This window comes from Oncorhynchus keta, chromosome 29 (assembly GCF_023373465.1).
Source record: "Oncorhynchus keta strain PuntledgeMale-10-30-2019 chromosome 29, Oket_V2, whole genome shotgun sequence".
Lineage (NCBI taxonomy): Eukaryota > Metazoa > Chordata > Actinopteri > Salmoniformes > Salmonidae > Oncorhynchus > Oncorhynchus keta.
In genome coordinates, this window is record NC_068449.1 from 48,228,111 (window position 1) to 48,241,201 (window position 13,091).

The 13,091-nt window shown below is 44.1% G+C and overlaps 2 protein-coding genes across 4 annotated transcripts in view; both read right to left on the bottom strand.

The window, feature by feature from the left end:
• Positions 1-2,241: 2,241 nt before the first annotated feature.
• Positions 2,242-5,769, bottom strand: LOC118363020 (store-operated calcium entry-associated regulatory factor-like). Its single transcript, XM_035743775.1, has 7 exons — positions 5,554-5,769; positions 4,993-5,177; positions 4,700-4,880; positions 4,274-4,552; positions 3,834-4,077; positions 3,109-3,203; positions 2,242-2,812 (listed from the first exon to the last, which is right to left on the bottom strand). Exons 1-7 carry the CDS (start codon positions 5,618-5,620, stop codon positions 2,787-2,789), a joined length of 1,077 nt encoding a protein of 358 aa, XP_035599668.1. The 5' UTR covers positions 5,621-5,769; the 3' UTR covers positions 2,242-2,786.
• Positions 5,770-7,260: 1,491 nt separating this feature from the next.
• Positions 7,261-13,091, bottom strand: part of LOC118361865 (protein WWC2-like) — a 47,397-nt gene continuing 41,566 nt past the window's right edge. For all 3 annotated transcript variants that reach the window (XM_052486691.1, XM_052486690.1, XM_052486689.1), the window contains 6 exons: positions 12,406-12,628; positions 12,049-12,216; positions 11,648-11,740; positions 10,812-11,063; positions 10,120-10,247; positions 7,261-9,838 (listed from right to left, as the gene is read on the bottom strand). In XM_052486691.1, coding sequence (XP_052342651.1) covers positions 9,772-9,838; positions 10,120-10,247; positions 10,812-11,063; positions 11,648-11,740; positions 12,049-12,216; positions 12,406-12,628 — 931 coding nt within the window. In that variant the 3' untranslated portion in view covers positions 7,261-9,771. The remainder of the gene's footprint in view (positions 9,839-10,119; positions 10,248-10,811; positions 11,064-11,647; positions 11,741-12,048; positions 12,217-12,405; positions 12,629-13,091) is intronic.

A 13,091-nucleotide genomic window follows, 5' to 3' on the forward strand; every position in this document is an offset into this window, starting at 1 on the left:
GGATTACTGTGGATGGATAAAGACAGGATTCATTCTGGACCGCAGAAGATCCGCGTTGTAGCGGTAAAAATGAACTTTCCTCATTATTCTGAGGTTGGTGGTTCAAACCCCATTTAATATTTTTCACAATTCTAAATATTTAAAGAGAACATTTAAATGTCAGATACATTTGAGGGTCAGATAAGATCTGTGTTCTGTAAATCTGGGCCCATTTTTTCAAAAGTTATCTGATCGGATTTCAGCAATCGGATCGGATTAAATGCATAGAAATAGAATGACCCGATTGCTGAAATCCGATCACACAATGTTTGAAAAACTGGGCCCAGATGAGTCAAAGCTCAACTGCTTAGCCTTCCCTGAGTATTAAGAAACAATGTGATGTTGGGAAAATGTGCAGGTGGCTCAGTGCTTAACTCAACTGTCTTAGTACACTGAGGTTGTGGGTTCTAATATAGATGTACATTTAGTGCTTTTGACTGTACTTTATGTCAAATACACCAACCTGGTCTCAGAGCATTTCGTATTATTCTGTACATAAACCCGAGACACTCCATTTCCCATATGTTGTATGGTAGGCATTCATTTGTTGATGTCCATCTATTTCGTATATGTTAAACCCCGTGGTTCCAGAACAGTAACCAGCAGTGGTTATGGAGGGAAACCTTTGGGAAAAAGTAGTCCCTAAGATTTTAAAAGCACTTTAAAAGAATACTTTTTAGAGAGAGGTTTCCCTCTATAAAACGCTGCTTTTTACAGGAGGGGGAACCTCAGAACGTAACCCCCATTAGTGATCACGATCCACCAGCGAGCGTCAATGCAACCACACTCACAGCCTCTGCCTGGGATAGAACCTACAACCCTGTGCTTATACTCAGAAAGCCTCCTGAGTGGTCTAAGGCACTGCATTGCAGTGCTAGCTGTGCCACTGGAGATCCTGGTTTGGGTCCAGGCTCTGTCGCAGCTGACCGCGACCGGGAGACTCATGGGGCAGCGCACAACTGGCCCAGCGTCATCCGGGTTATGGGAGTGTTTGGCCGGCAGGGATGTTCCTGTCCCATTGTGCACTAGAGACTCCTGTGGCAGGCCAGACGCAATGCACGCTGACATGTCGCCAGGTGTACGGTGTTTCCTCTGACACATTGGTGCAGCTTGGCTGGGTTGTGTTTCGGAGGATGCACGGCTCCAAGAACACCTGGGGTGTGTATTCATTACAAAACGTTTTTTTTTTTGCAACAGAAACCATTTACTCAAACGTTTAGAAAATTCAGTTTGTTCCCTTTCCGTTTTTGTTACATTTGGTTCTTCAACAGTTTCGCAAGACTTGAACACAACCCAGGTGCGGGAGCTTGAACAGACAAAAGGCCCTAAGACAACTGACATGGGTGGAACTAGCTGGAGAAGACTACCCAGAACAGAGGGCTCTGTGGGGAGAGTCGTCGTCGCTAGCCTATGCAAGAGCTAGATTCTACCAGATGCGCTAGCCGACACCCGCGTAGCGGTTGTTTTGCAGGTGTCGGAACTGTGTTAGACGTCAAATCCACAAGCGGCTCGCGGCATTATACATATCACATTGCTACTGGCTGCATGGCAGTTTCGCGGGGTTCCCGACTCCTATTTTTACAGCTCATTTCCCACCTTGTGCGTGAGTACGTGGGGGCGCATGTGTGAACACGAATGTGTGATGTCATCTACATCTCAGGCTGATAAATTGAGCAAAATAATGCAGAGTTCTATGCGTCATTATTTCTAGTCTACACTGTCTCGTTCTGAACTTTTAAAGCGAGTGGGACGGATGTGGCTTCGTGACAATGACTACACGAGCAGCTGCTCACCCATTTGACAGCTCCAACGCAGTTACACCTCCGACATACCGCGTAAATAAGTCCTACGATCTGCTATGCAGGTTATCCCCGAATTGATTAACTCGAGCCCATAGTTGTCAACCAGCTTCAGTTCGAGGTTGGATACATGGCCTTTCTAGCCTAGTCGTATGGGCCAGACGGCTCTCCCTCAGACACTGGTTAGAATCAAATCAGAATGCAAACACAGCCAAACTCTGGACAGGTCAACTAGACAAAAAGGCCAAACTTCTGATCTGTACCACAACTCACATTTAGCTTTCATCCAAATTGTGCAGAGGGATATTAATGTCCGAAACTTCTAAAATCGTCATGAATAAGAGAACACGATCAAACACAATCCTCAATATCAATACATTATCAAAATCATTTCTACAGTAAACATGTTTTGTTTGTTTTTAATACAAGAAAGAAAAGCCTTATACATACGACCAGCTGAGAAATTCCACAGAGGTTGTCCTACAATTTAAAACAGTAACACGTGAATGTACTCGTATCACACTGCCATTGAAGAACACATTCACAGCAGTCTGATAAACAAAACAGAAAAACATTTATACATCATTCCTTCTGAAGGAATTTTAGAAATTACCTTTATCAACTAAGCATCAAGGAAATATGTGTTAAATTCCAAACAAGTTAAAACTATTGAAACATTTGCAGTTTCAGGACACGGGTGGCCATACAGGTAAGATGGATCAACTGTTAGTGGATTATACATTCGTATCCCGCAGACATGGAACATTTAAGAGTTCTTGAGTCATTCATCTTTTAAATATCAATCATTGTAATATTGACAATTCCACAGCAACCCGACCAAATTAAGTACAGACCACTATATGCTTGTCCCAGATCCCTGATGACATCACTTGGCTTTCTTCTGGCATCATGGAAAGCTGCCAATGGCCTCCTGCCCATCTTCGACATCTATCTTCTCTTGGTCCCTCCAAAGCCTGACAAAAAAGGAATCAGAAAGCCACCCTAAGAAAAACTCCCGTAGAGGCAGGACGTGGGACAGAGTAACTGTGTGGAACTGAGAATAACTTAATGAAGGAGTCATACAAACATATGTTATACTGTATCCACACAAACGTTTATATTTTAGACGTCTATGATTTTACAGCTATACACAATTTCTCAAGATGACTTGACTGATTTGACTAAATTGGACAGTTTATAAAACCACACATCAGTAAGTACGTACATAGATGCTCTGGCTACATTAGTTATAGTAGTTGGGCAGCAGTACCTGAAGCAGCACGTGTTCCGGTGCTAGGGGCTGGGGTCGGTGGTGATCTGGGTGCAGAGTAGTTTGAGTGGGTGTTTGTGTACGGCGTCTGGCTTCTACAATAAACAGGGACATGAAAAAAAACACAACCAACAACTTTAGCTGAAAATCTGAGTAAAAATGTTTTTTATTATTATTTTATTTATTTTTATGTCTAGTGATTGTCATGTTGGGCTCCCGAGTGGCACAGCGGTCTAAGGCAGTGCATCTCAGTGCAAGGGGCGTCACTGCAGTCCCTGGTTCGAATCCAGGCTGCATCACATCCGGCTGTAATTGTGAGTCCCATAGGGCGGCGCACAATTGGCCCAGCGTCGTCCGGGTTTGGCCGATAATGTAAATAAGAATTTGTTCTTAACTGACTTACCTAGTTAAATAAAAAAACAAAATGTCCTACCCTTTCTCTAAGCCGACACTACCTGCCCATCCCTGTATAACCAATCCTTCCCCAAGATGGGTCAACGACACAGTATCATGCCAAACCAAAAGATATGCACACACCAGTGCTTCCCAACTCCAGTCGAGTGCCCCAAACAGCACACATTTTTTGTAGCCCCAGACAAGCACACCAGATTCAACTTGTCAACTAATCATCAAGCCCTCAATGAGTTGCGTCTGTCCAGGGCTACAACATAAATGTATGCTGTTGGGTGGACTGGAGTTCAGAAATACTGGATTACAACACTGACCTTTGGCTCCCAAACAGATAACCGAGGACTCCTCCAGTCCCCATCCCAGTCCAGAAACTATTCCCAGTTCCTCTAGCAGCACGGGCCCCCGCAAAGTGCTGCTGCTGCTGTCCGCTGTAGTCACTGCGGAACCCGTACCCAGGGTTGGCACCGTAGCCAGCAGAACCAGCATATCCTCCGGCAGAACCGGGGAACCCAGAAGCACCGGGGAACCCGGAAGCACCTGGGTAACCTGAAGAGGAACCTAGGATAGAGAAAGATACCATTTATGATCGGTGACAGCCTGGTCCCAGATCAGTTTGTGCCATCTTGCCAACTCCTATGGTCATGCCAATTGGCAATACAGCACAAACTGATCTAGGACCAGGCTACATACCTGAACCATAAATAAAAGCAAGGGTGTGTAAGCAGATGGCGTAGCTGTATAAACTTTAGCCTACCTGTGAAGTCTGGCTTGAATCCAGGAGGTGGTGGCCCATGGGGATTGTGGGTATTGGAGCCGTTATCAGGGAACTGCCCGTCTTGTCCTAGATTCGTCGGTCCACTCAGGAAAAGCTTGTACACACCATAGGCCAGAAACAAGAGCAGAGCGACTACCACTAACCCACTGGAATTTCCTTCCCCTGTTGAACTCTGTTGTCTGTTGTTGCTATGGTGATGCTGGTTGTTGTTGTCTGAAGAACCCTTGAAGAAGCTGGAAGCGAACTCACTGAAGCCACCTGAGAAATCATGGTTTTGTTCAATGGTATCAAACAGAAGAAAACATACAGAAACAGGGAGGGAACTTATCCAATAAGACAATCGTTATTGTTTTCCGTCCCATAACGTTGTGAAACATTTCACAACGCTGTGTACCAACAACCCACCTGTTGAGCCATGTGAACCCCCCTTGTGCCTCCTCTTGCCTTCCTCAGTCAGCTCCAGTGAGTACTCCAGTCCACACGAGCCCTTCAGTATGTAGGCGTCATCTGGATGGCTGAATCCCTCACAGCTGACCTCTATCCGACCAAATTTGTAGGCGTTGTCCATGTCTGTTTTGCACTCCCACTGAAAGTGAAACAAGGATCTGTGCCATCTTGCCAACAGTAATTGGGCTAGATCTGGGAGCAGGCCTAATGTGCTACACCCTTTTCCTCTATCTGCAAGTGTTCAGTCTTACCTGCGCGTCGACTCCGTCCCAGCCTTTGTTTTTGCATTGAACCACTTCAGGAAGGAAGGACCCACAGCCGGCTGAGCCTCCAACACACTGCAGCTGAGGTACAGCGCTACTGCGTCTGGCAGTGGTGTACTTGCCCTTGTACAGGGTGAGTACCTGCACGTCTCGGAGCAAAACACTACCTGGAGCTGTATAGAGAGGAATCATTATTCTCGATTCCAGGCAGTATAAGGCTAAGCAAATAGGCTGATGAACAACGTATGGCAAATTGGCAACCTTCAACAACTTAGTTATGTGTAGAATATGTGCATAATATAATGTTGCCTGAGCCTCCCTTGTATGCATTCTGGATCTTTGATCTTTACGGCACAAAATCAAAAGACCCGCAGCTATTTTTTAATCATGAAAACTAATATCCACCTGCTTAGCTAGCCATTTCTGAAATTTGTACAACGAGCAAGAACCATAGATGTTTTAGATATAATTTTGTAGCCTAAACGTTTTGCAAGAAAGAGAACTAGATTCTAGAAAGTGAATAGCTATTATGCGGAAATAAACACTGGCCTTCATTCCAACTTCTGATGTGAGCTACAGAGAGGAAAAGCAAAACGATTTGAAGCAATCCCTTCATCGTTGGTATTCTTCCACCAAATCCTTCAGGCGTCGTGGTGTGTAGTCAGTTGTAAATGCTAATTTGAACAATATCCTGGGAAGGAAAAATATATAAATGTACTCGACTGATGAAACCACAACTTCCGGGTGTAACGTCATCTGTTTTGAGCAGGAATGAGCCAATCACGAACAAGCACGACAGTGCTATTACGTTCATCGCTCCGTGGCGCCCTCTAGCGTACATATCTAGGTGGCTAATGATGGAAGAGAGGATTATAGTCATGTGATGTATTTTTAGGCCAGGCTAATGGAGATGGTTTTTATCCAGATTACGTTCCTTTTTTGTCCATATAGTCTTGCTCTATGGGTTCTTCAAAATTGGATGTGATATAAGCCCAATGTTCATATGATTGGAATTAATACCAAATATGTACTTGATAAATGTGAAATCAAAAATACTCTGACATGGTTGTTTGTTTCAGTTATCAATATAATACATTGTCAAAGTGTTACGTTTGGGGCAAATCCAATTAACACATTACTGAGTACCACACTCCATATTTTCGAGCTGCATCATGTTATGGGTATGCTTGTAATCGTTAAGGACTGGTAAGTATTTCAGGATAAAAAATAAAAAAACCCAATTGAGCTAAGCACAGGCAAAATAGAAGAAAAACTGGTTGTCTGCTTTCCACCAGACACTGGGAGATGTGTTTTAGATAATACTTTAGTGCCCTGTTAGAAACAGGCTGCATGTTTTGGAATATTTTTATTCTGTACAGCAGTGGAGGCTGCTGAGGGGAGGGAGGAAGGTTCACAATATTGTCTGGAATGGCATCAAACACATCAGATATTTGGTTTCCATGTGGTTGATACCGCTCCATTTGAGCTATTATTATTATTATTATTTGGGGCGGCAGGCAGCCTAGTGGTTAGAGCGTTGGACCGAAAGGTTGCAAGATCGAATCCCCGAGCTGACAAGGTAAAAATCTGTTGTTCTGCCCCTGAACAAGGCACTTAACCCACTTTTCCTAGGCTGTCATTGAAAATAAGAATATGTTCTTAACTGACTTGCCTAGTTAAATAAAGGTTTAAAAAAAAGCCATCATGAGCCATCCTCCCGGCTTCCTTCTTTTCATTATGTCAATTAGGTTAGTATTGTTGTCCTATCACATCCATTAAACTCTAACTTTTTTTAAAGTCACCAATGGCCTCATGGTGAAATCCTTGTGCAGTTTCCTTCCTCTCCGGCAACCAAGTTAGGCAAGACGCCAGTATCTTTGTAGTGACTGGGTGTATTGATACACCATCCAAAGGGTAATTAATAACTGCACCTTGCTACAGGGGGATATTTAATGTCTGCTTTTTGTTGTTGTAACCATCTACCAATAGGTGTCCTTCTTTGCGAGGCATTGGAAAACCTCCCAGGTCTCTGTGGTTGAATCGATGTTTGAAAATCACTGCTCGACTGAGGGACCTTACAGATAATTGTATGTGTGGGGTACAGAGATGAGGTAGTCATTCAACAATCATGTTAAATACTATTATTGCAAACAAAGTGAGTCCATGCAACTTGTGATTTATTAAGCACATACTTCCTGAACTTATTTAGGCTTGCCATAACAAAAAGGGGTTGAATACTTATTGACTCAAGACATATCAGCTTTTCATCTTTAATTAATTTGTAAAAAATAAATCGAAAAACATAATTCCACTTTGACATTATGGGGTATTGCGTGTAGGCCAGTGAAAAACAATCTATTTAATCCATTTTAAAAACAGGCTGTAACACAATCAAATGTGGAAAAAGTCCAGGGGTGTGAATTATTTCTGAAGGCACTGTAGGTCAGTTGTATAAAACATATTTGATATCAGTGTGTCTCTAAACTAGCTGATCATCAGCGGGAAACAGTGAGTTAACATTTGAACCATCCATACGTTGCTAATTAAAAAGGTTCGGAGGGGGGCATGTCTGTACAGAACCAAAACATAAATAATACAAACACAAAAAATAAATACACAGGAAAAATAAAGTCCAAACTTTTCCACCTACCCACAATACAAATCCATGTTTATCTTCCTGGTTGATATTGTGAGGCAACATTGTATTGGTAAACTAAACGGACGTGAACACATTTGATTGGAAGTGCCATATATATGTCGAGTCCAGGTGTAGCTATGCAAACTAAGTACGATACCACAGATACTGTTTATGCTCACAGTTCAATCAGATGTTGGCTCCTATTCAAGCGTTTCAGAGTAAGGGTGCTGACCTAGAATCAGATCCCCCTTCTTATTCATTATGAATTAAAAGTCAAAACTGATCCTAGATCAGCACTCCTACTCTGAGAAGTGCTTTGAATACCAGCCTTGTTGTTCCTTAGCTATTAGCTGTTAAAAAGGCAAAGTAAAAACAATACTGTTTGTTCTCTGGTTTACAGACACACAAACAAAACATTAGATACAAAATAAAGAGAAAGAAACCACAAAGGTCAATCGTTGTCCTATGATTTAGAAAAATAGAGCAGGAGACTCCTTGGAGAAATAATAAATATAATGAATTACTGGAGTACAACAACACATTATTATACAAAGAAACTGATGTATACTGAATATTATAGCTTTCATGTCTATGATAAAATACAAAAAAAAGTATTGATTTGACTGTCTGAAATGCCACCCTGTTTTCTATATAGCCCTGTGCTTTTGACCAGGGCCCACAGGGCTCTGTGCTTTTGACCAGGGCCCACAGGGCTCTGTGCTTTTGACCAGGGCCCACAGGGCTCTGTGCTTTTGACCAGGGCCCACAGGGCTCTGTGCTTTTGACCAGGGCCCACAGGGCTCTGTGCTTTTGACCAGGGCCCACAGGGCTCTGTGCTTTTGACCAGGGCCCACAGGGCTCTGTGCTTTTGACCAGGGCCCATAGGGCTCTGTGCTTTTGACCAGGGCCCACAGGGCTCTGTGCTTTTGACCAGGGCCCACAGGGCTCTGTGCTTTTGACCAAAAGTAGTGGACCACATAGAGAATAGGGTGCTATTTCGAACCCTTAAACACTGGAAGGCTGGCAATTACATGATTTGGGTCCAGTATGTTTCCTGCATGGTCTTTTCTCTAGTCCAGAGAACCAATCTGTAACAAAAGGCATTAACACAGAGGTTTTATGTTCATCCTTTGAATAAATACTTCAACCGTTGGGAAACAGGTAGGAAAGGAAAACCAATCTTACAAATGAACTTGCAGAGTGATTTACAAAATATCCTGGTCCCAGATCAGTTTGTGCAAAAACATATCCTGGACCAGGCTAGTAACTGAAAACATTGAACTATAAAATTGAGACTAGAGCCCAGCGAACGCAGTAATAATTAGCGTTGCGGCGGGTCGGTGTAAAAAGCATGAAGCCACAGAACAGTATCAGTGCAGTATCTCAGAGATAGATAGAAGTGGAAAAGCGGTTACATTACATTCACAAGGTTTATGTTTGTTTTGTTCTGGTATGAGAGAAAAAAATAGCAGAGCACCAGCTTTGGACAGAAGACATTATATATGATATACTGTAGTAGGTCGCCTTCTCTCTCTCTCACATACACACACTTAGCTAACACTGATGCCCAATAACAAATCAACCCATAGCCCCTACCCACCTCTGGAGATCAGAGAGGATTGGATACATGGAAGAAATACAGTGAACATGCCATCTAGACTAGCAGAAGGCAGTGTCGTTATTACCATATAACTTACACCTATCCAATCCTGTTAGATCTCTATAAGTGTGTAGGGGATCGGGGTTGATTTGGGACTGAGACTCGCTTAATCAACCCCGCACCCTGCCCTGTGGTGCAGTTCCACCACAGGACACCAGAGGGCGACAAAACACTCTCTCCTCCCACACACACACACACACACACCACTCCAACACACCTTATAAAACTGTACAGAAAAATCACAAGCAGAATACAAGTACCAAAACAACTCTATTTTGGGTTTTCTCCTGATACAAGAAAGCCATTACTTAGTTTCTTTTTTTTTACAAGACATTCAATTACAACTTATTATACAAATGCATAAACTATAGTGTACAAACTATTTGATTGTTTTCATTCAAAGTAACTACACTATTAAAATACTCTGCTATAGAAAGTTGGAAAAATACTTCATTGTGTTACAATGTAATCACACATCGTCAGCCGGTAGGGATGGTATATTGATCTTAGCGCGTGTGAAGTAGGCCATCTTCTCCCTGCAGAGAGAAGAAATGGCTATCAATCAAGCTAATGTATTTATAAAACCCTTTTCACACCAGCAGTTGTTCACAAAGTGCTTTTACAGTAACCTGACCATCAAGGCCTATCAGGAGGAGCATAACAAGTTCAGAGACTATAGCCTGTTTATACCTGGGGCTTATATGACCAGTAGGATCAGTTACCCAAGATGGCGAGACAAGATACAAAAAACAGTTCAAACCCTATGGTCAAATAGTTGTCCATAAAGGCATAAGGGCTGGACGGAGGGATGTGTCACCTGAAAGACTGGACCTGCAGGGGGACCTTCTGGCTCTGCTCTCTCAGCCGACACACGTCTTTGGAGGCCCTCCTCATCAGCTTCTCAGCCCGCTGCTCCTGACGCTGCTGCTCCTTAGACTGCTCCGCCTGGGACGGAGGGACGGAGGGAGACAAGAGAAAGCGTTCATTGAAGGAGAGAGACTGATAGACTGGAGAGAAAATTCCATAAAAGTGAGCGCAACAAAGTATTTCACTTCAGTTGCTCTGAAATGCAGGATACTGTGTCTTCCGACTGATGTGGATTCTGCAAATGAATGGTTTCATTCTTTATGCAAAATCTTACTCATCAAGTTGCGACCTGGGCAACGCTTTATTTATTTTTAAAAGGGTCACTTCAGGTGGAAGCGAACGGCACCAGATTATACAGCCATTAAGTCTCTTCGGTGCCTAATCAAGCCTGAGAGAGAACCTGGGGCCAGAGGCCTGGCATTAACTGCCGTTAGCTGCTATTAGTGAGAGCGGCTGATGGCATTATGGTAGAGTGGCTGGAGGGGCATAAGGGGGTATAAGGTATCCTTACACAAGCCATCAGATCCCGAGTGCCATTCAGACCATTGTGATGTCGAGTGGCCTAATCATCTCACAGCTGGAAATGAGCTGTGTGTATGCATGTGCATACTGTATCTATCATATGTCTATCCAGCCACGTACCTGTCTCTCGGCCTGCTCCAGCAGCCTGTGAAACCGGTGGTCGTGCAGAACGGACCCAGGCAGTGCAGTCTCTCCGCGGGCCTTCAGGGCCTCCAGGTGGGCCCTCAGGTCCCTCAGGGCCTGGAGCTCGTCGTTCAGACGGCTCTGACGCGTTCGCGAAGCCTGGAGGGCCAGCTCCAAGTCCAGGGAGGTCCGGGTGTTTGTCTCCCCGGCTCCGCCACGCCGCCGCACCACCACCGGCTGGCACAGGGTCTTGAAGGAGGGAGAGAGAATGAAAGAGCAATGCAGAAATATTTGGTTCCTTATACTGCACATTGTTTATTTTTATTTTTTATAATACTTTTATTATTTTCACCAAAAAATAAACAAGACAAAGATACATTGACATTCATTGTAGTGTTGAATGGAATGGCATATCTAGAGGACATAACAAAACTTAACTCATAAATACAAAAAAATGAAAAATCCTACTAGGTGGTATTATAAGAAGACAGTATATAGTCATTACAAGCAGTGTAGTTAAACCCCAAATAAGTATTGAGTGGAGTACGACACAGAGCAGCAGCAGACCATCAACCCAGTTCTGAAGCGGGACGAGACCATTTATCCAGTATCGGCTGACATATTCTGTAAGACATTGGACTGGAATATACTGGACATTGTTGAAGAACATTCTCAACATTGCTCTTCAGATTATGATGAGTTTCATGCTACTTATTGCAACGATCTGGTGCTCCTTTGCCTGATGTAAATGTCCCCCTTTATTGGCCAAATCACCACCATGAAGTTAACTGAAAGCGAATGCAAGATAAAGAGAGGACACATGTTAAACTCACCCTCTTAACCCTTAGGCTGCGTCTCTCTGAGGTGTTCCGGACAAACGGGCACTTCTTGGATAATGTGGAGCTGTCGCTATCGCTCCGGTTCAACTGTAAGAAGAAAGAGATGGAAGAGAGAAGAAAGAAGAAAGAGAGGGGGAAGAGAGAAGAAAGAGAGGGGGAAGAGAGAAGAAAGAGAGGGGGAAGAGAGAAGAAAGAGAGGGGGAAGAGAGAAGAAAGAGAGGGGGAAGAGAGAAGAAAGAGAGGGGGAAGAGGGGGAAGAGAGGGGGAAGAGAGGGAAGAATGGAGAATAGGAACATCCACTGGTGTTAAATCTGGGAAAGCTCTGTGGTAGTTTGGTCTGGGATTAGAGTGTGTGTGTGTGTGTGTGTGTGTGTGTGTGTATACAACCCACTCACCCTGCAGATGTACTGGTTGCGCTCCCCAAGGGAGAAGGTTTGAGACCTCATGATCATACTGTTCCGTACGAAGCCTCTCTGAGCGCTGCGTGGTCCTGGTCCCAGGCTGGGTCTGTCTTTAGGCCTCACCGCCATACCACACATCTCTGTGTTCGTCTCCGCATCCACCTGGAGAAGGTTAGAGGATATTACAGCTACAGAGATGTGGGTTCACCAAATAAAAGTGGACTTTTTGAAGTGTGTGTGTGTCTAGATCTAACGGCTCTGGGTTCCACATTAAACACACCTCTTTGAGGCTAGATTTCTCCATTCAGCCGGGTGTGTGTGTGTGTTTGTGTCAGAGCTCACGCAGCTTACCAGCGTTGGTCCTTCATTTGCCTGAGGGATTCTCTCTTTACATCTCCTCTCCTCCTCTCTGGTTGGCTCTTCTCGACACTCCTCCTCCGGCTCTTCCCCTCTGTACGCCTGCCCAGAGCCAGCAAACTGCGTCTCTGCCATGACAGAATCTTTTCTCTCCTCCTCTTCTTCCTCCTCCAGTCCGAGGACCAGTTGAGCGCTGTCCTCTCCCAGCATGCTCAGCCTGTCATGAGAGGAGAGGTCAGGGTCAGCCATATTGTTACAATGCAACCTGTCCATTCAAAATGTTACGGTGTGTGCTCACAGCGAGAACATTTTTATGTTTGAGTAAAATGTTGATGTAGCCATGTTGTACGTCTTGAAAGCAAGAGTGACATGTCGTTTTACGAGAGGAAAATGTCCCCCGAAGGTGTTAAAAAAATCATTTAAAATGTTTAATTGAATATTAAAACATACAATCTACCACCTGCAGTAAAGCCATTCAACATTTACATTCACTTCAGTCATCTAACCGTCTCCCATCCAGAGCGACCCGCAGGATCAACCAGGGCCAAGCGCCCTGCCCAAGGTCACGTCGACAGACCTCCCACCAAGTCAAAAGGTGTTTGTAATGGTTATAAAGTGTCACCTGTGAGGGACGGGTCAGTACCATTGGTCTCTGTCCATCCCCAGGTGGCTCCACCTGT

What these genes read in the sequence shown, in the direction of transcription:
- LOC118363020 (XM_035743775.1), bottom strand. Translation starts at nt 5,620, where the DNA reads ATGAAGGGATTGCTTCAAATCGTTTTGCTTTTCCTCTCTGTAGCTCAC. An exon ending in GGGACGGAGTCGACGCGCAG is followed by an intron (nt 4,881 to 4,992) that starts GTAAGACTGAAC and finishes TTTCACTTTCAG; the next exon opens with TGGGAGTGCAAAACAGACAT. An exon ending in GGGTTCACATGGCTCAACAG is followed by an intron (nt 4,553 to 4,699) that starts GTGGGTTGTTGG and finishes ATGATTTCTCAG; the next exon opens with GTGGCTTCAGTGAGTTCGCT.